The sequence below is a fragment of the Mobula birostris genome, chromosome 7, assembly GCF_030028105.1.
Source record: "Mobula birostris isolate sMobBir1 chromosome 7, sMobBir1.hap1, whole genome shotgun sequence".
NCBI lineage: Eukaryota > Metazoa > Chordata > Chondrichthyes > Myliobatiformes > Myliobatidae > Mobula > Mobula birostris.
In genome coordinates, this window is record NC_092376.1 from 3,914,794 (window position 1) to 3,937,295 (window position 22,502).

A 22,502-nucleotide genomic window follows, 5' to 3' on the forward strand; every position below is an offset into this window, starting at 1 on the left:
AGGTGCTACACATAAAGCTGCTTACCAAGTTAAGAGTCCATGGTATTACAGAAAAGTTATATGGTTAAAGCATTGGCTGATTGGTAAGAGGCAGTGAATGGGAATAAAAAGATCCTTTTCTGTTTGGCTGCCAGTGACTAGTAGTGTTCTGCAGGGGTCGGTGTTGGGACCACTTCTTTTTATGCTGTATACAAATGATTTAGATGATGGAATAGATGGCTTTGTTGCCAAGTTTGCAAATGATACGAAGATTGGTGGGGGCGCAGATAGTGTTGAGGAAACGGATAGGATGCAGACAGTCTTAGACAGATTAGGAGAATTGGCAAGAAAGTGGCAAATGAAATACTATGTTGGAAAATGCATGGTCATGCACTTTCGTGGTAGAAATAAATGTGCGCAGTATTTTCTAAATCGGGAGAAAATCCAGGAATCTGAGATGCACAGGGACTTGGTATTCCTTGTACAGAATACCCTGAAGGTTAACTTGCAGGTTGAGTTGGTGGTAAGGAGGACAATTGCCATGTTAACATTCATTTCAAGAGGTTTTTAATACAAGAGCAAGGATGTGATGCTGAGGCTTTATAAGGCACTAGTGAGGCCTCACCTTGAGTATTGTGAACAGTTTTGGGCCCCTCATCTTAGAAAAGATGTGCTGGTTTTGGAGAGGGTCCAGAGCAGGTTCACAAGGATGATTCCAGAATTGAAAGGGTTGTCATATGAGGAATGTTTGAGGGCTCTGGGTCTGTACTCGCTGGAATTCAGAAGAATGAGGGTGGGATCTCATTGAAACCTTTCGAATGTTGAAAGGCCTAGACAGAGTAGATGTGGAAAGGATGTTTCCCATGGTGAGGGAGTCTAGGACAAGAGGGCACAGCCTCAGGATAGAGGGGCGCCCTTTCAAAATAGATGCGGAGAAATTTCTTTAGCCACAGTGTGGTGAATTTGTGGAATTTGTTGCCACATACAGCTGTGGAGGTCAGGTCGTTGGGTGTATTTAAGGCAACGATTGATAGGTTCTTGATTGGACATGGAATCAAAGGTTACGGGGAGAAGGCCGGGAACTGGGGTTGAGGAGGAGATTTTAAAAAAAGGATCAGCCATGATTGAATGGCGGAGCAGACTCGATGGGCCAGATTGCCTAATTCTGCTCCTATGTCTTATGGTCTTATAATAAAATCTATAAATTACGATAAGAATTATATGCTGCAAAAAAAATCAAATTAGATAAATAGTGCAAAAAATAATGAGGCTGTGTACATGGGTTAATTCTCCATTCAGACATCTCATGGTGGAGGGGAAAAGCTGTATCTGAAATGTTGAGTGTGTGTCTTCAGGCTCCTATATCTCCTCCCTGATGGTAGTAATGAAAAGAGGGCATGTCTTGGGAAGTGGAGAGTCCTTAATGATGGATGCTGGCTTTTTGAGGCATCATCTTTTGAAGGTGTCCTCAGTGCTGGGGAGGCTGGTGCCCACGATGGAGCTGGTTGAGTTTACAACTTTCTGCAGCTTTGTCCGATCCTATGCAGTCACCCCTCCATAATAGACAGTGATGCATCCAGTTAAAATTTCTGTAGAAATTTGCGAATGTCTTTGGTGACATACCAAATCTCCTCAAACTTCTGATGATACAGTGGCATACAAAAGTTTGGGCACCCCTGGTCAAAATTTCTGTTACTGTGAATAGCTAAGCGAGTAAAAGATGAACTGATTTCCAAAAGGCATAAAGTTAAAGATGACACATTCCTTTAATATTTTAAGCAAGAAAACTTTTATTTCCATCTTTTACAGTTTCAAAATAACAGAAAAGGAAAAGGGCCTGAAGCAAAAATTCAGGCACCCTGCACGGCAGTACTTAGTAACACCCCCTTTGGCAAGTATCACAGCTTGTAAACACTTTTTGTAGCCAGTTAAGGGTCTTTCAATTCTTGTTTGGGGGATTTTCGCCCATTCTTCCTTGCAAAAGTCTTCTAGTTCTGTGAGATTCTTGGGCCGTCATGCATGCACTGCTCTTTTAAGTCTATCCACAGATTTTTGATGATGTTTAGGTCAGGGGACTGTGAGGACCATGGCAAAACCTTCAGCTTGTACCTCTTGAAGCAAAAGTTTGGGCACCCTCCATGGTCAGTACATAATAACACCCCCTTTGGCAAGTATCACAGCTTGTAAACACTCTCTGTAGCCAGCTAAGAGTCTTTCAATTTTTGTTTGGGGGATTTTCGCCCATTCTTCCTTGCAAAAGGCTTCTAGTTCTGTGAGATCCTTGGGCTGTCTTGCATGCACTGCTCTTTTGAGGTCTATCCACAGATTTTCGATGATGTTTAGGTCGGGGGACTGTGAGGGCCATGGCAAAACCTTCAGCTTGCGCCTCTTGAGGTAGTCCATTGTGGATTTTGAGGTGTGTTTAGCATCATTATCCTGTTGTAGAAGCCACCCTCTTTTCACCTTCGGTTTTTTTACAGACAGTGTGATGTTTGCTTCCAGAATTTGCTGGTATTTAATTGAATTCATTCTTCCCTTTACCAGTGAAATGTTCCCCATGGCACTGGCTGCAACACAAGCCCAAAGCATGATCGGTCCACCCCCGTGCTTAACAGTTGGAGAGAGGTCCTTTTCAAGAAATTCTGCACCCTTTTTTCTCCAAACATACCTTTGCTCATTGCGGCCAAAAAGTTATATTTTAACTTCATCAGTCCACAGAACTTGTTTCCAGAATGCATCGGGCTTGTTTAGATGTTCCTTTGAACCTTTTGAATAGAACTTTATGCCTTTTGGAAATCAATTCATCTTCTGCTTGCTTAGCTATTCACAGTAACAGAAATTTTGACCAGGGTGCCCAAAGTTTTGCATGCCACTGTATAACACATATCAATGTTCATTGAAAGCAAAGTTAAATAAATGGGTTTTGAGATGGTGTTTAAAAGTGTCAGCTGGGTCTGCATCCCTTATAGTTTTAGGTATTGAGTTCCACCGTTTAGGAGCATAGTTTAAAAAAAAAGCTGACATGACAATTATCTCCTGAGGAAAATTGTTTAAATTTAAGAGATTGACAAAAGAAGATCTGAGATCTTGAGCAGGATTATAAAACAATATGAAATATTTTGGGATCTGTGAAGATTCAGGAAGTAAACGATTTGCCCTTCAGCTGGGGTCACTCATGAGGGCAGTTTCATTCTGCAGTGGTCTATAATGGGCTGAAGGGGACCAAAGGCCATCCAGGACATACCCTCTTATTACTACCACCGGCGAGGAGGTCCAGGAGTCTGAAAACACAGCTAAATGATTCAGGAACAGCTTAGAGTCATACAACACTACAGCACAGAAACAGGCCCTTTGGCCCATCATGCCGAGATATTAATATGCCTGGTCCCATTGATCTGCACCCCGTCATAGCCATCCATATCCCTTCCATCCAAATTTCCATTACATGTCGAAATCAACCCTACGTCTACCACTCTTGTTGGCAGCTTGTTCCATACTCGCACCACCCTCTGAGTGAAGAAGTTCCCCCTCAACTTCCCCTTAAACATTTCACCTTTCACCCTTAACCCATGAGCTTCAGTTCTAGTCTCACCCAACCTCAGATGAAAAAGCCTGCTTGCATTTACCCTATTTACACCCCTGGTAATTTTGTAGACCTCTATCAAATCTCCCCTTAATCTACTTTCTAGGGAACAAAGTCTTAACCAATTCAACCTTTCCCTGTAGCTCAAGCCCTCCCGTCCCATAAACATCCTTGTCAATTTTCTCTGCACTGTCCCAATCTTATTTACATCTTTCCTGTTGGTAGGCACACAGTACTCCAAAATTAAGCCTCACCAACATCCTATGCGATTTCAACATAAATCAATATTTTGAGTATAGGAGTTGGAATGTGAAAGCCAATGTACCAAAAGCTTCCTTTACAACCCTACCTACCTGTAATACTACTTTCAAGGAATTATGGACCTGTATTCCCAGATCGCTCTGTTCTACCACAATCCTCAGTGTCCTACCACTGTGTAAGACCTACCTTGGCTTGTCCTCTCAAAGTGCTACATCTCACACTTGTTTGCATTAAATTCCATTTGCCATTTTTCAGCCAGTTCAGATCCCACTGCAAGCTTTCATAGTCTTCCTTGCCCTCCCCCAATCTTGCTGATCCAGTTAACCACATTATTATCCAAATTGTTGATACAGATGACAAACAACAACAGACCCTCTGCCATCTGATTTCTGAACAGTCCATGAACCCAAGATCACTAATTCATTATTCCCCTCTTGCACTACTCATTTTTGTAACTTTTAGTAATGCTTATGTCTTGCCCTGTACTATCTGCATAAAACAACACGACATATGTCAGTGATAATCAGCCTGATTCTGATTCTGTTGAATGGTTCCCTAGGATGTTAAGGATCGACGGAAACAACATTGAGTGAGTTACCTAATGGAACAACCATCATGGCTCTCTGCTCCTTCATCCTCTTCAGGATTTCCTCCATTTTATTGGCTTTGCTTTTGTGGGACGTAGGTTCCGGAAGCTTCTGGACCTGCACAAAAGAAAACAATAAAATATCTTGCTTAATTACTACTGTTCTATGGAGTATTGTGTTCAGTTCTAGGAAGCAGAGGAGATTTTCTAGGATGCAGCCTGGATTGGAGAGCATGTATTGAGTGAGCTCGGACTTTTCTCTATGAAGTGAAGGAGGATGAGAGGTGACTTGATAAACGTGTATAAGATAATGAGGCATAGAGTGAACAGCAGGAGACTTTTTCCCATGGTGGAAGTAACTAATACAAGAGGCATAAACTTAAGGTGCTTGGAAGAAAGTATAGCGGGGGATGTCAGAGGTAAATTCTTTACATGGAGAGTGGTGGGTGCAAGGAACACCCTGGCAGTGGTGGTTGTAGGCAGATAGATTAGGAACATTTAAGAATCTCTTCGATAGGCACAAGGATGAATGAAACATAGAGGGTTATGTGGAAGAGAAGGGGTAGGTTAAAGGGCCAGCACAACATCATGGTCTGAAGGGCCTGTATTGTGCTGTGTTGTTCCATGTCTCTTTTACTTACTTATTTACAGATACTTATTTAGAGCACGTGGCCAAGTGGTTAAGGCATTGGACTAGCAACCTGAAGGTCGTGAGTTCGAGCCCCAGCTGAGGGAACGTGGTGTGACCTTGAGCAAGGCATTTAACCACACATTGCTCTGCGACGACACTGGTGCCAAGCTGTATGGGTCCTAATGCCCTTCCCTTGGACAACATGGAGAGGGGAGGGGAGACTTGCAGCATGGGCAACTGCTGGTCTTCCATACAACCTTGCCCAGGCCTGCGCCCTGGAGAGTGAAGACGTTCCAGGTGCAGATCCATGCTCTCGCAAGACTAACGGAGGCCTTTAATTATTTAGAGTGCAGAACAGATCTTTCTGGTCCAGTGAGTCACACCCCTAACAGTCCCCCAGTTTAACCTTAGCCTAATCTCAGGACAATTTCCCGACAAAATGGTATGTTTTCGGACTGTGTGAGGAAACTGGAGCATCCAGAAGGAATCCACTCGGCCACAGGGAAAAGGTACAAACTTTCTTACAGTTAAATCTCTGCCCTCTAGTTTTGGACTCCTCGAAAGACCATGACTATCCATATTTTTATATAAATAATAAAAAATTTCAAACTGCAAACCAGAGAAGCTGGCTTCATCTTATTCTTCTAAACCCCAGGATTTACAGACTGGCATCACTTCAGTTCAGTCCCTGCCTTTGAGATGTTTCACCAAGACTTGGCTTTCTCTCCCGTGTAGGTATCAACAATCTCTGATGATTCACTGAACATAAACAGAGGGTTTTCCGGGCCGAATATGTATCCTTCAGCGGTCACTCATTCACTGAAGTGCATTATCAGGTCATTATTTCATTGTTGTTTGTCTGATCCTGACACGTTTCATGGAACGTAGAACAGTATAGCACGGTACAGGCCCTTCAGCCCACAATGTTGTGCCAACCTTTTAATCTTGGATTGTACGTAGCAGGAATGAGATTTGAAAAGAGCTAGCAAGGTCATATATATATATATATATCTCGCTCTCTCGCTCTCTATTTAACCCTTCCCTCCCCCATAGCATTCCATTTTTCTATCATCCATGTACCTACCTAAGAGTCTTTTAAATATATCTGCCTCCATCGCCCTTAGCAGAGTGTTCCGTGCATCCAAAGCTCTCTATAACAAACCTACCTCTGACATCCCCCCATACTTTCCTCCAATTACCTTAACATTACGCCCCCTTGTGTTGTCCAAAAAAAAAAACCACATTGTTATATTTTGCATCACATTTGGAGCACTGTCCCTTGGCCGTCAGGAAGTCTGGTATCTCCTGAGGAGTTGAAATGTAGGTTCAGTTTCAGAGGGGTGCCACAGTAGCACAGCAGTTATTGTTACACTATTACAGCTCTGGAAGTTGGAGTTTGGCGTTCAGTTCCGGCATCCTCTGTAAGGAGTTTGTATGTCTTCCCCGTGAGTGTGTGTGTTTCCTCCGGGTGCTCCAGTTTCCTCCCACAGTCCAAAGACGTACTGTTTAGTAGGTTGATTGGTCACTGTAAACTGTCCCATGATTAGGCGAGCATTAAATTGACGGGTGGCTGGGTGGCATGGCTTGTTGGGTCAGAAGATTCTGTTCCACAGAATAACAATAAGCACAGTTCATTCTGGGGCCTTAGGAGAGCAGTTGGTGATATGTGGGGTTGGGTTGATGTAGGAGGTGCTGCTGACTTCTCTGTGTCACTGGCATGGGACTGGACGAAAGGCTTCCCCCTACACAGTGGGAGGCAAGCGCCAGCAGCTGGGCTCCACAGAGCTGAGTGATTCGGTCACTGGATGCGGGACTGGGGGATGAGGTGTTCACCCCAGTGATAAGGGAGCCATCTATCCTGTGGACAGATCTTGTCTGTAGGGATGGGAAAGGACCAGAATGAAGATAACCATCTAGCTCATTCCTTGCCTAATATAAACACAATGGGGTCTTCGTCTGCAACTTTTAAGTGTTCATGGAGGGTCGTATGAGAGGGAAGGATAGACTGATCTTGGAATAGGTTAAAAGGTCGGCACTACATTGAGGGCTGTACTGTTCAATGTTCCACAAAGATTAGCCTTCTTTGTCACACGTGCATCAAAACAAGCAGTGAAATGCCTCATTTGTGTCAAATCAAATTAGTGAGATGTGCTGGGCAGCCTGCAAATGTCGCCACACTTCCGGTGCCAACATCGCATTCCCACAACTTACTAATATTAACAGTACATCTTTGTCATGTGAGAGGGAGCCCATGCAGTCATGGAGAGAGCATGCAAATTCCTTACAGACAACGGTGGGCACTGAGTCCCAATGAGTGACCTCCTGTTGTAAACGCTGCACTAACCACTACACCACTCTGCTGACCTCTGTACGCTTCCTGGCAGTAAGGAAGTTATGAAATTAGACAGGTACCTTCCTCTGCTTGGGAACGTAGCACCTCTGCTGGAGGCTCACATGGCCAAAGGGATCCGGGTACGGCTGCAGTTTCCGGAGGTACCATTCCAGCTGCTGGACATTCTGTTGAATACCTGGAGGGTTAAAGATGGAATCAGGAAGAAGACAGAATAACCAATGACTGAAACACAGGCAGAGCTGGGAACAGTGATTCATCTGAAATCCAAAAGCTGCTCTGGAACATGGCATGTTCGATCTGTTCTGAACAGACCCAGAGAACCCTACAGCCCTGTCCCACTGACTGAAATGCATACGTAGCCTTGAACCTTCGATCCACAACTGTAAAGCAAAACCTACTGGAAGTCTGAAATTAAAATCACAAAATATTAGGAATTCTCAATAAGTCGAGCAGCATCTTTGAAGAAAGAAATGCACCAGGTCATTACAGATCTGGAGTCATAAACGAAGAGCTAACTCTGTTCAACACACAAAATGGTGAAGGAACTTAGCAAGCCAGACACTCAGCCTGAAACATCAACTGTTTATTCCTCTCCCTAGGTGCTGCATGGCCTATTAAATTCCTCCAGCATTTTATATGTGTAAGCCCTGGATTTCCAGCATCTGCAGAATCTTGTGTTTATCTTCTGCCAGCATTATCAGATCTGAATGTGGTTTAATATCACCAGCGTGTGTCGTGAAATTTGTTGTCTTGCAGAAGCAGTACATTAGGAATACATACAAACTCCGTACAGACAACAGTGGGCATTGAGTCCTGATCAGTGATCACTCCTGTTGTAAAGCAATGCTCTAACCACTACACTACTGTGCCATCGACTAGATTGTTTCTGGCAGTAAGGAAGTTGTAAAAAAATTAGGTGGATACGTTCCTCTGCTTGAGAATATAGTGCCCTGCTGGAGGTTCACATGGCCAAAATGGGATTTGAACTCACTTCTCAGAGATCAGTGCCAGAAATGTCTGGTTTCTAGACCGAGTTAACCACCCTGCTATTGCACATCAGCATCAGAACCTTACTCAAACCCTTTAATCTGTTTCAATCTGGAACCTCACCTTCCAATGCAGACTTGTAGAAGAGTAGAGTACAGGCCCTTCGGCCCACGATGTTGTGCCGACATTTTAACTTACTCCAAGATCAATTTAACCCTTCCCTCCCGCATAGCCCTCAATTTTTCTATCATCCATGCCTCTTAAATGCCCTTAATGTATCTGCCTCTACCGCCACCCCTGGCAGCGCATCCCAGTCACCCGCCACTCAAGTGTGTAAAAAACCACTACCGACGTTCCCCCCTCCCAATAAATTCCTCCAAGCACCTTAAATTATGCCCCCTCCTATTAGCCATTTCCACTCTGGGGGAAAAAAAGATTCTGTCCACTCTATCTATGCCTCTATCATCTTGTACACCTCCATCAAGTCACCTCTCATCCTCCTTCACTTCAAAGAGAAAAGCCCCAGCTCACTCAACCTCTCCTCACAAGTCTATGTATCTGTCAAAGCCCTTCGTAATTTCAAATAATAGTTCATAAAGCTCAATTTCTCTCTCCACAGAAGACCATAAGACCTAAGAGGAGAATTAGGCCATTCAGCCCATCAAGTCTGCTCCACCATTCCATCATGACTGATTTATTATCCTTCCTAATCCCATACGCCCGCCTTCTCTCTGTAACCTTTAACATCCTGACTGATCAATAACCCATCAACCTCCAATTTGAATATCACATGAACAACGAAACATAAAATGAAATATGTCATTTACATTAACAATTAAAACAACCTCACATAAAGAGCCCATGGTATTACAGGAAAGGCATGGTTAGAAGATGGGCTGTTGGCAAGAGACAAAGAGTGGGAATAACGGAGGCCTTTTCTGGTTGGATGCCGGTGACTAGTGGTGTTCCTCAGGGGTCAGTGTTAGGTCCACTTTTTTCATATTATATATCAATGATCTGGATGAGGAATTGATGGCTTTGTGGCCAAGTTTACAGATGATACAAAGGGGCTGGCAGGGCACGTGGTGCTGAGGAAGTAAGGAGCCTGCAGCAGGACTTAGATAGATTTGGAGAATGGGTATCGAAGTGGCAGATAGAATATAATGTAGGGAAGTATATGATCATGTACTTTGGTGGAAGGAATAAAGGTATGGACCATTTTCTAAGAGGAGACAAAATCCAGAAATCAGAGCTGCAAAGGGACCTGGGAGTCCATAAAGGTTAACTTGCAGGTTGAGTCAGTGGTGAGGAAGGCAAATGCAATGTTAGCATTCATTTTGAAAGGGCTAGAATATATAATGCCTATAAAATGTATTCACCCCCCTTGGATGTTTTCATGTTTTATTGTTTGACAAGATTGAATCACAATTGTTTTATTCTGGCTTTTTTGACACTGATCAACGGAAAAGACTCTTTCATGTCAAAATGAAAACAAATTTCTACAAATTGGTATAAACTTATTACAATTATTAAACACAAAGTAATTGATTGACTCACCCCCTTCAAGTCACTACTGAGCAGGTGAGACACTCAGATATGCCAAAGCATTGGGACTGGATGGTGTGAACTCCAAGGTCCCGAAGGAGTGTGCTGGGCAGCTGTGTGGAGTTCTCCAGCGCAGTTTCAATCTGAGTCTGAACCTGGAAAGAGTCGACTGTGTGGGAAAACATTATGTGTGGCAAGAAGGGCCAAGCCGAAAGTCTCGAATGACTGCTCACACATCATAAAGACCTGAGAGAGGCCGGTCCTGGCTCACCCCCAATGCCTGGTCACATCAGCCTTCGATCCCCTGCAGATTGCCTACCAGTTGCACACTGGAGTCGACGATGCTGTCATCTACCTGCTGAACAGAGCCTGGACAAGCAGGGCAACACTGAGGATCTCAGGTGCCTTCAATACCATGCAACCCTCAATGCTGAGGGAAAAGCTCTCTTCAGTGCAGGTTGACACTTCCATTGTATCCTGGATAATGGACTGGCAGACACAGTGTGTGCGGCTTCAGGGCTGTCTGTCAGACATGGCTATAAGCACTACTGGGGCTCCAGGGGATTATATTGACTCCCTTCCCTGTTGTTTACCCTGTATACCTCGGACTTTAGATACAACTCTGATGACTCAGCAATAGTTGGGTGTATAAAGGGAGGATGGGAGAATGAATATGGCACCCTGGTGGAGGACTTCATTAAATGGTGCAAGCTGAGTGGTGTGCAGCTCAACATCAGTAAGACAAAGGAGATGGTGATGGACTTTAGGAAGACTAAGCCTACATTGCTCCCTGTTACTATTGATGGTGAGGATGTGGATAAGGTGAGGACCTACAAGTACCTGGAGGTGCACCTGGATGACAGACTTGAGTGGAGCACCAACACAGAGGCTGTGTACAAGAAGGGCCAGAGTTGTCTCTACCTCCTGAGGAGACTGAGGTCCTTTGGAGTATGCAGGCCTCTCCTTCACATGTCCTACCAATCTGTTGTTGCCAGTACAATCTTCTATGTGGTGGTGTGCTGGAGCAATGGCATCAAAATGGATGAAACCAACAGTCTCAATAAACTGATTAGAAAGGCTGGCTCTGTTACAGGAGTCAAACTGGACACACTGGAGGCTGTGGTAGAACAAACGACCCTATGGAAAATCCTGGCAATTCTGGACAATGTTTCTCACCCTCTGCATGCCATCTTGGTTGAACAGAGGAGCACGTTCGGTAATAGACTAAGACAACGGCGCTGCTCCAAAGAGCGCTATATTAGGACATTCTTACCCTCAGTCATTAAGCCTTATAATGAGTTAACCTACAGCTGGGGAAGGGATGACCCCCTCCCATTAGACTGTTTGAGGTAACTTGTGTTTCTTTTCACAAACAACAGGAATTCTGCAGATGCTGGAAATTCAAGCAACACACATCAAGGTTGCTGGTGAACGCAGCAGGCCAGGCAGCATCTCTAGGAAGAGGTACAGTCGACGTTTCGGGCCGAGACCCTTCGTCAGGACTAACTGAAGGAAGAGTGAGTAAGGGATTTGAAAGTTGGAGGGGGAGGGGTAGATCCAAAATGATAGGAGAAGACAGGAGGGGGAGGGATGGAGCCAAGAGCTGGACAGGTGATAGGCAAAAGGGGATACGAGAGGATCATGGGACAGGAGGTCTAGGAAGAAAGACAAGGGGGGGGACACAGAGGATGGGCAAGAGGTATATTCAGAGGGACAGAGGGAGAAAAAGGAGAGTGAGAGAAAGAATGTGTGCATAAAAATGAGTAGCAGATGGGGTACGAGGGGGAGGTGGGGCCTTAGCGGAAGTTAGAGAAGTCGACGTTCATGCCATCAGGTTGGAGGCTACCCAGACGGAATATAAGGTGTTGTTCCTCCAACCTGAGTGTGGCTTCATCTTTACAGTAGAGAAGGCCATGGATAGACATGTCAGAATGGGAATGGGATGTGGAATTAAATGTGTGGCCACTGGGAGATCCTGCTTTCTCTGGCAGACAGAGCGTAAGTGTTCAGCAAAACGATCTCCCAGTCTGCGTTGGGTCTCGCCAACACCTACGCTCTGTCCACACTCAGGTTGGAGGAACAACACCTTATATTCCGTCTGGGTAGCCTCCAACCTGATGGCATGAACGTCGACTTCTCTAACTTCCGCTAAGGCCCCACCTCCCCCTCGTACCCCATCTGCTACTCATTTTTATGCACACATTCTTTCTCTCACTCTCCTTTTTCTCCCTCTGTCCCTCTGAATATACCTCTTGCCCATCCTCAGGGTCCCCCCCCTTGTCTTTCTTCCCGGACCTCCTGTCCCATGATCCTCTCGTATCCCCTTTTGCCTATCACCTGTCCAGCTCTTGGCTCCATCCCTCCCCCTCCTGTCTTCTCCTATCATTTTGGATCTCCCCCTCCCCCTCCAACTTTCAAATCCCTTACTCACTCTTCCTTCAGTTAGTCCTGACGAAGGGTCTCGGCCTGAAACGTCGACTGCACCTCTTCCTACAGATGCTGCCTGGCCTGCTGCATTTACCAGCAACTTTGATGTGTGTTGCTTGTGTTTTTTTTAATTCTTTCTTACCTCTCTTCTTATATTTGTATATCTGTGGATTTGTAATGCTACTGTGACACTGTAATTTCCAATGAAGTATCTATCTATTTTGCAGATGCACCTTTGGCAGCAATTACAGCCTTGAGTCTGTGTGGATAGGTCTCTATCAGCTTTCCACATCTGGACACTGCAATTTTTCCCCATTCTTCTTTACAAAACTGCTCAAGCTCTGTCAGATTGCATGGGCATCATGAGTGAACAGCCCCTTTCAAGCAACACACATCAAAGTTGCTGAAACGTCAACTGTACCTCTTCCTAGAGATGCTGCCTGGCCTGCTGCGTTCACCAGCAACTTTGATGTGTGTTGCTTGAATTTCCAGCATCTGCAGAATTCCTCGTGTTAGCCCCCTTTCAAGTCCAGACACAAATTCTCTATTGGATTGAGCTTTGGACTCTGACTTGGCCACTCCAAGACGTTAACTTTGTTGTTCTTAAGCCATTCGTTTATAGCTTTGGCTTTATGCTTGAGGTCATTGTCTTGCTGGAAAACAAATCTTCTCCCAAGACCGCATCAGGTTTTCCTCCAGGATTTCCCTGTATTTTGATGCATTCGTTGTACCCTCTACCTTCACAAGCCTTCCAGGGCCTGCTGCAGTGAAGCATCCCCACAGCGTGATGCAGCCACCACCACCATGCTTCACACCATGCTTCAAGCTCAAATTTGGTTTCATTAGACCATAGAACCTTCTCCAGCTCACTTCAGAGTCTACCACATGCCTTCGGGCAAACACTAGCCGAGATTTCACGTCAGTTTTTTCCCAGCAGTGGCTTTCTCTTTGCCACTCTTCCATAAAGCTGTGACTGGTGAAGCACCCAGGCAACAGTTGTTGTATGCACAGTCTGTCTCTGTTTGTCTGTCTGTCTGTCTGTCTCTCTCTATCTCTCTCTCACTCTCATTTCAGCCTCTGAAGTTTGTAACTCCTCCAGAGTTGTCATAGGTCTCTTGGTGGCCTCCCTCACTAGTTCCCTTCTTGCACGGCCACTCAGTTTTCAAGGACAGCCTGCTCTAGACAGATTTACAGCTGTGCCATATTCTTTCCAATTCTTGATGATTGACTTAACTGTACTCCAAGGGATATTCAGTAACTTGAAAATTTTCTTCTCTCCATCTCCTGACTTGTGCTTTTCAATAACATTTTGCAGAGTTGCTTGGGGTGTTCTTTTGTCTTCATAGTGTAGTTTCTGCCAGGATATGGACTGACCAGCAGTTGGACCTTCCAGATACAGGTGTATTTTTACTACAATCAATTGAAACACCTTGACTGGACATTAGTGATCTCCATTTAACTAATTTGCGACTTCTAAAACCAATTGGCTGCACCAGTGATGATTTGGTGTGTCATATTAAAGGGGGTGAATACTTATGCAATCAATTATTGTGTTTTATATTTGAATTTAATTTAGGTCATAGAGATTTATTTTCACTTTGACATGAAAGAGTCTTTTTCTGTTCATCAGAGTCAAAAAAGCCAAATTAAATCCACTGTGATTCAATGTTGTAAAACAATAGAACTTGAAAGCTTCCTAGTGGGGAATACTTTTTATAGACACTGTAAGAGAAAGGATGCAGGGCCAAGGCTTTATAAGGCATTGGCCAGGCCACACTGGAGCTTTGAGTCCCTTATTAAGAAAAGTTGTGCTTTCACATGTAGGGAAGTGGGTGATGGAATCACTCACCAACTGGTTCCACAAAGTCGGGGTCAGTTGCAGCATCCAGGAGTTCCTCGTAGCCTCTGTATCTCTTGGGGAGATCAGTTGTTACTGAGAGTTCTGTGGTGTGCTCCACCTCAGCTTCGCTCCTCAATGTGATGTCATCAACCTTGTAAAGAGTTGGGTGTAACAGATATTAGAAATATACAAATGGTGCAGCCATTCTCACAGTCTGCAGGGGTGATAAGGCAGGGGCCAAGGGTAAACTTTGTACATGAGATACAGATTTCAAATAACAGACAGATTTAAAATGTCTGCATTGTTGGACTTCGAGGTTTTTGATTCAAGTCAAGAATGAGGCATAAAACTTGTTGCTTCATGAAGTTTTTTTTAAACAAAGAAATGGAAATGTAGAGTAGAGGAAGTCTAGCAGCTGAAAACTGAAACCAGAAAAGATGGCGGGGCAATGTGTTCTTATACAGTACCCCATATATAAGAAACGCTCCATTCAAATTTGTAGATAAGAGATAACCAATCAGATAGCCCCTATTCAAATAAAGCTTCCGGAATTACAGAAGGAACTTCGAACCACTAAGGGAAACGCTTAACAACTGCATATACAGTACATGCATGACCACTAGGGGACATACTAAATAGTATGTTGTATGTTGCATAGTTGTATAAAGAACAAGCAGTCATAAATTGCTAAACTGCAGAGAAAATAACAATTAAACAATCTAAACTAAAAGCATTATGAGAACATAAAGCACTGATGTTCTGAGGTCAGAAGACAGGGCACTCAGAGAACTCAGGGCTCCAGTCCTAATTTCATGAATATGGCAACCCTTGTGGTGCAATCTGTGAAAAATCAGCAGGTCAGGGTTGTGCTCTGTCTGATCTCTGCCTTGTCTGGTAGTGAGTGGACCCAATTCTGTATCATGAGGAAGCTGGTGGCTAAGTGTCAGGCAGGCATGTCCCACCACAAGGAGTAAGTCCAATGCTCCTGACATGGTCAGGGAAACGAACACAGCCAGGAAAGACTAGCTGCTTGTTGGAAATGAAGAGCTGTTCTTCCTGACTTTTGAAGAACTGGTAATATTGTTAACTTTCCAAAGTTGATGGGCATATACAAGACAAGATTAGCTTTATTTGTCACCTGAGCATTGAAACATACAAGAAAATGTGTTGTTTGCATTAATTCAAATCAGCGATTGTGCTGGGTTAGCCCACAAGTGTCACCATGCTTCCATGACAACGTAGCATGTCCACACCAGACTAACCCTATCTCATATGTCTTTCAAATAAGACCATAAGATATAGGACTAGAATTAGGCCATTTGGCCCATTGTGTCTGCTCCACCATTTCATTATGGTGGATCCAATTTTCCTCTCAGCCCAGTCTCCTGCCTTCTCCTCATATCCCTTCATACCCTGACCAATCAAGAATCTATTAACCTCTGCCTTCAATATACAGAAAGACTCGACCTCCACAGCTGCCTGTGGCAAAGAATTCCACAGATTCACCACTCTCTGGCTAAAAAAATTCCTCATCTCCATTCTAAAAAGAGGCCCCTCTATTCTGAAGATGTATCCTCTGGTCTTTGTCACTCCCACCATCCGTTCCACATACACTCTGTCAAGGCCTTTCACCACTCACTATGTTGCAATGAGGTCATGTTTCATTTTTCTGAATTCGAGTCAATACAGGTCCAGAGCCATCAAATGTGCTTCATATGACAAGCCATTCAATCCTGGAATCACTTTTATGAATCTCCTCTGAACCCTCTCCAGTTTCAGCACATCCTTTCTAAGATGAGGGGCCAAAACCTGCTCACAATACTCCAAGTGAGGCCTCACCAGAGTTTTACAAAGTTTCAACATTACATCCTTGCTTTTATATTCTAGTCCTCTTGAAATGAATGCTAACATTGCACTGGCCTTCCTCAACACACACTTAACCTGCAAGTTGACCTTTAGGGAATCCTGTACAAGGATTCCCAAGTTTTTTTGATTTCTTCTCTCCATTTAGAAAATAGTCAACCCTTTCATTCCTTCTACCAAAGTGCACGACCATACACTTACCAACATTGTATTCCGTCTGTCATTTCTTTGCCCGTACACCTAATCTGTCTAAATCCTTCTGTAGCCTCTCTACTTCCTCAAAACTATCTGCCCCTCCACTTATCTTCATATTGTCTGCAAATTTGCAACAAAGCCATCAGTTCAGAATCAGGTTTATTATCACTGGCATGTGTTGTGAAATTTGTTAACTTAGCAGCAGCAGTTCAATGCAATACATGATATAGAAGAAAATAAATAAATTACAGTATATGTATATTGAATAAATTTATAGTTGGTATTTGAGCTATGCCTAGCCACACAGTCATGTGTATACAGAGGGTACAGCAGTGGGCTGAGCACACACCCCTGAGGTGCACCAGTATTGATCGTCAGCGAGGAGGAGTTGTTATCACCAATCCGCACAGACTGTGGTCATCTGGCTAGGAAGTCAAGGATCCAATTGCAGAGGGAGGTACAGAGGTCCAGGTTCTGCAACTTCTCAATTAGTAACTTATCCATCAGGATTGTGGGAATGATGGTGTTAAATGCTGAGCTATAGCAGGGGTCCCCAACCTTTTTTGCACCGCGGACCTGTTTAATATTGACAATATTCTTGCGGACCGGTTGACGGCGGGGGACGGGGGCGCGGGTGTTCAAGTAGGGTTGCCAACTTTCTCACTCCCAATAAGGGACAAAAGTAGCAGTCAAATACAGGACACTTGTGTTTACCCCAAGAAAGACTACCATGACCACGAAACCTTGCGCGGGCACCTGTGTGCGCATACGTGACGTGCACATGTGTGTACGTGCCGATTTTTTTTCTACAAATTGGTTTTGGATTAATCTTCCCGATTCTGTTAAGTGAAACTACACTGTACATACATTATTTCTACTTTATATAGGCTGTGTATTTATCATATCATTCCTGCTTTTACTATATGTTAGTGTTATTTTAGGTTTTGTGTGTTATTTGGTATGATTTGGTAGGTTATTTCAAGTTCAACAGGGCGTGACAGGGAGTGGGGAAAGGTGCAACTGACTCATATTGTTTCATATCACCAAATCATATCGTTTCCTCGCAGCCCGGTAGCACATGCTTTGCAGCCCGGTGGATGGGGACCGCTGAGCTATAGTCAATGAACAGCATCCTGATGTAGATGTTTGTATTGTTCAGATGGTCTAAGGCCATGTGAAGAGCCACTGAGATTGCATCTGCTGTTGACTGATTGTGGTGATAGACAAATTGCAATGGGTCCAGCTCCTTGCTGAGGCAGGAGTTCAGTCTAGTCATGACCAACCTCTCAAAGCATTTCATCACTGTAGACGTGAGTGCTGCTAGGTGATAGTCTTTAAGGCAGCTGACTATTCTTCTTAGGCACTGGTATAATTGTTGCCGTTCTGAAGCAAGTGGAAACTTCTGCCCTTAGCAGTGAGGGGTTAAAAATGCCCTTCAATACTCCTGCCAGTTGGTTGGCATCATTGACATATAATGCAAAAAGAATCGGTCCCAACACAGACCCCTGGAACACCACTAGTCACTGGCAGCCAGCTGGAAAAGGCTCCCTTCCTTCCCACTCTTTGCCCCCTGCCAATCAGACACTGCTTTATCCACGCTAGAATCTTTCCTGTAATACCCTGGGCTCATAGGTTGTTAAGCAGCCTCATGTGTGGCACCTTGTCAAAGGCCTTCCGAAAATCAACTGATTCTCCTTTGTCTATCCTGCTTGTGATAGATAAATGTGGGAGGTAACCCACACCGTCACTGGGAGAATGAACAAACTCCTCACAAACAGCAACAGGGTACGACCAGTGCTACCTGTTACATTACAGTGCCAGTCACATCTGTGTGGGTTTCCCCTAGGGGACTTCAGTTTTCTCGCACGTCCCTTAAGCAGGAGGCTTGGTGGATTAATTGGTCCTTGTGTGTGGAGTCTGGGAGGAGTTCACGACAGTGTGGGGAGAATTCTAAAAACAGAAGTATTAAAGTAGGATTAGTGTAAATGGGCAGCTGCTGAACAGCAAGAATGCAATGGGCCGAAGAGCCTGTTTCCCTTCTGTATCTCTCTCTTACTGAGAACAAAGCCTGTTAATTTAGAAGGGCTAACCTGGGTCATGAAGAATCCTTCCACAGGCTCCTGGTGTCTCCTCTCCGGAGTTCTGGTGATCGATTCAGGGATGCTGCCCTTTTCCCTGCAGTTCTCTTGTGACACTGCCATGAGATCTGCCTTGCCTGCAGTTCTGGGCTCTGCCTCCCCACTCTGGGTCTGTCCAGGGCCAGCATTGTCCAAGCCAAGGAGCTGTTTGGCTGCCTCGAGCATCAGGGGCTGCTTTGGGATCTTCGGTATGTGGGTATCAACCTGGAACAACAAGCAGGACAGCACGTCAACCTTGTTTCCGTGTTTCACTGGGAACCTATCAACCCAGCACCTTGCCAGACACAGCACTCACACAACTAGCATCATCAGTTTTCAATTTGCACAAGAACATGGTTTAAAATCTCTAAAATATTGATAAGAGAATTTAACACTTTCCTCCCACATAACCCTCCAGTTTCTATCATCTATGTGCCTATCGAAAATGCTTCTTAAACCCCACTAATGTATCTGCCTGTATCACCACTTCTGGCAGTGCGTTCCACACACCCTCCACTCTCTGCGTAAAAAAAAACGTACCTCTGACATGTTCCCTTTCTTTCCTCCCATCATCTTAAAATTATGCCCTCTCATATTAGCCATTGCCACCCTGGGAGAAAGTTTCTGGCTGTCCACCTGATTTATTGCCTCTCATCTCTCATTCTCTTTCTCTCCAAAGAAAAAAGTCCCAGTTTGCACAACTTAGCTTCATAAAATATGCCTCCTAGTCCAGGCAGTATCCTGGTAAATCTCTGCACCCTCTCCAAAGCTTCCACATCCTTCCTGTAACGAGGCAACCAGAACTGAACACAATATTCCAAGTGTGGTTTAGCCAGACTTTTATAGATCCATAACATTACCTTGCGACTCCAGGGCTCAATCTCCCAACTAATAAAGGTCAACACAGCATACTTAGCAACCATCTTAACCACCCATCAACTTGCGCAGCAACTCTGAGGGTTTATGGAATTGCACCCCAAGATTCCTCGGTTCCTCCACACCGCTAAGAATCCTGCCATTAACCCTGTATTCTGCCTTAAAATTCTACCTTCCAAAATGAATCATCATCTTGAACTCCACCTGCCACTTCTCAGGCCATCCCTGTATACTGTCAATGTCCCATTGTAACCTACAGCAACCCTTCTACACTATCCATAACTCCAACAGCCTTTGTATCACAGAGAGTGACAATAAAACACAGGAACAGAACTAAGCCATTCAGCCATTGAATCTGCTTCAGTATTCCACCATGGCTGATTTATTATCCTTTTCAACCCCATTCTCCTTGTAATCTTTGATGCCTGACTAATTAAGAACCTATTAACTCCACTTTAAATATACCCAACGACTTGGCCATCACAGCTGCCTGTGACAATGAATTCCACAGATTCACTACCCTCTGGCTAAAGAAACTCCTCCTCATTGCCGTTGTAATTTAATTGAATCAATTGACTTTATTTCTTACATCCTTCACATACATGAGTAAAAATCTTTACATTATGTCTCCTCTGAACGTGCAATTTATAGTAATTTGTGATAAATAGTATATACAACAGGACAGTCAATAGAACATAGAAATACAGTTGTGTCAGCATGAATTAATCAGTCAGATGGCCTGGTGGAAGAAGCTGTCCTGGAGCCTGTTGGTCCTGGCTTTTATGCTGCGGTACCGTTTCCCGGATGGTAGCAACTGGAACAGTTTGTGGTTGGGGTGACTCGGGTCCCCAATGATCCTTTGGGCCCTTTTTACACACCTGTCTTTGTAAATGTCCTGAACAGTGTGAAGTTCACATCTACAGATGCGCTAGGCTGTCCGCACCACTCTCTGCAGAGTCCTGCGATTAAGGGAGGTACAGTTCCCATACCAGGCAGTGATGCAGCCAGTCAGTATGCTCTCAATTGTGCCCCTGTAGAAAGTTCTTAGGATTTGGGGACTCATGCCAAACTTCTTCAGCCATCTGAGGTGAAAGAGGCTTTTGTGCTTTTTTCACCACACAGCTGGTGTGTACAGACCACGTGAGATCCTCAGTGATGCTTATGCCGAGGAACTTAAAGCTGTTCATCCTCTCAACCCCAGATCCATTAACGTCAACAGCGATGAGCCTGTCTCCATTCCTCCTGTAGTCCACGACCAGCTCATTCGTTTTTGCGACACTGAGGGAGAAGCTGTTTTCTTGACACCATAGTGTCAGGGTGATGACTTCTTCTCTGTAGGCTGCCTCATTATTATTTGAGATAAGGCCAATCAATATAGTGTCATCTGCAAATTTAATTAGCAGATTGGAGCTGTGGGTGGAGACACAGTCATGGGTATACAGAGAGTAAAGGAGGGGGCTTAGGACACAGCCCAGGGGGCTCCCGTGTTAAGGGTCAGAGGGGCAGAGGTGAGGGAGTCCACTCTTACCACCTGCTGGTGATCTGACAGGAAGTCCAGGATCCAGCAGCACAAGGCAGGGTCAAGGCCGAGGTCTCTGAGTTTCTTGTCAAGCCTGGAGGGAATTATGGTGTTGAATGTAGTCCAAGAACAGCATTCTCACATTAGCATCCTTCTTCCCCAGAAATATAAGGATGGTGTGTAGAGTTCTGGCTATCGCATCATCTGTCGTTCAGTTGTGTCAGTAGGCAAATTGTGGAGGGGGGGTCCAGTGTGGGTGGTAGCAGGCTGCAGATGTAGTCCTTGACCAGCCTCTCAAAACATTTGCTTATTATTTAGGTGAGCGTGACAGGACGCCAGTCTTTCAGGCATGTTACCTTAGTCTTTTTAGGTACAGGGACAATGGTGGATGTTTTGAAGCAGGAGTGCACTCTACAATGGGAGAGAGAGAGATTAATGGATGCCCCTCTGTTCTGAGGCTGTGCCCTCTGATCCTAGTCTCTCTCACTATAGGAAACATTATCCACTCTATCTAGGCCTTTCAATGAGATTCCCCCCTCATTCTTCTAAATGCCACCTCTGAGAAATTCGACTGAGTTGGGAGAGCTTGAGGATCGGGGGAAAGAGAGAGGATAATTTATGTGCAGTTACCTTGCGCTTTGGATTGAAGACCTTGAAAACAGGTGTCCTGTCCTGTGGCCGTGGCTCATGGGTGATCAGGTCAATCCCTAGCCTGTCCCTCAGCATGGAGATCACCAGATGGGGCTTCGTTCCTGTGTGTCAAATCAAAGGGAGCTGGGGTAAGAACGGCTGTGGGCTTCCCGGGAACCTAAGTCACACAAACGCACCAGTACAATCTTTACATTTCTAACATTCAGTCCATGCCTTGCCTCTATAACTATCTATCTAACTTAGTGATGTATCCAAGTCCACCATCTTCTCTGGCAGGAATTCTAGATATCACCATCTCTCTATGTAAAAACATTTGACCCTCAGTTCCTTTTAAAACTCCTTCCTCTCACCTTAAAACTGTTCTCTCTTGTTTTCAATGTCCCTGCCACTTGTTTGCAAAGTACAAAATTCAAAGTAAATTTATTATCAAAGTACTTGTATAACACCAAACGACATAGGAGCAGAATGAGGCCATTCAGCCCATCGAGTCAGCTCCACCATTCCATCATGGCCAATTTGTTATCCCTCTCAACTCCATTCTCCTGCCTTCTCCCCGTAACCTCTGACACCCTGAATAATCAAGAACCTGTCAACCTCCACTTTAGATATACCCAATGACTTGACTCCACAGCCGTCTCTGTGGCAATGAATTCCATAGATTCACCAACTTCTGACTAAATAAATTCCTCCTCATCTCCATTCTAAATGGACACCTTTCTGTTCTGAGATCCTAGACTCCCCACTACTGGAACCATCCTCAAAGTTCAAAGTAAGTTTATTATCCAAGTACTGTACGTATACAAAGGACTTTGACAAGGTGCCACACATGATGCTGCTTAACAAGTTAAGGGACCATAGCGTGACAGGAAAGATTCTAGCATGGATAAAGCAGTAGCTGATTGGCAGGAGGCAAAGAGTGGGAATAAAGGGAGCCTTTGATGGTTGGGTGCAGGTGACTCGTCGTGTTCCACAGGGTCTGTGTTGGGACCACTTATTTTTACATTACTGCATATGCCAATGACTTGGATAACAGAACTGATAGCATTGTGGCAAAGTTTGCAGACAATACAAAGACAGATGGAGGGCCAG

General features: G+C 44.5%; 1 protein-coding gene across 1 annotated transcript in view; it reads right to left on the minus strand.

Annotated features, from left to right (window-relative positions):
• Nucleotides 1–22,502, minus strand: part of xrra1 (X-ray radiation resistance associated 1) — a 107,316-nt gene that overhangs the window by 10,964 nt on the left and 73,850 nt on the right. Inside the window, exons 16-20 of the mRNA XM_072264206.1 lie at nucleotides 21,393–21,514; nucleotides 18,341–18,592; nucleotides 14,202–14,343; nucleotides 7,453–7,568; nucleotides 4,422–4,527 (exon numbers count right to left, since the gene is read on the minus strand). Coding sequence (XP_072120307.1) covers nucleotides 4,422–4,527; nucleotides 7,453–7,568; nucleotides 14,202–14,343; nucleotides 18,341–18,592; nucleotides 21,393–21,514 — 738 coding nt within the window. The remainder of the gene's footprint in view (nucleotides 1–4,421; nucleotides 4,528–7,452; nucleotides 7,569–14,201; nucleotides 14,344–18,340; nucleotides 18,593–21,392; nucleotides 21,515–22,502) is intronic.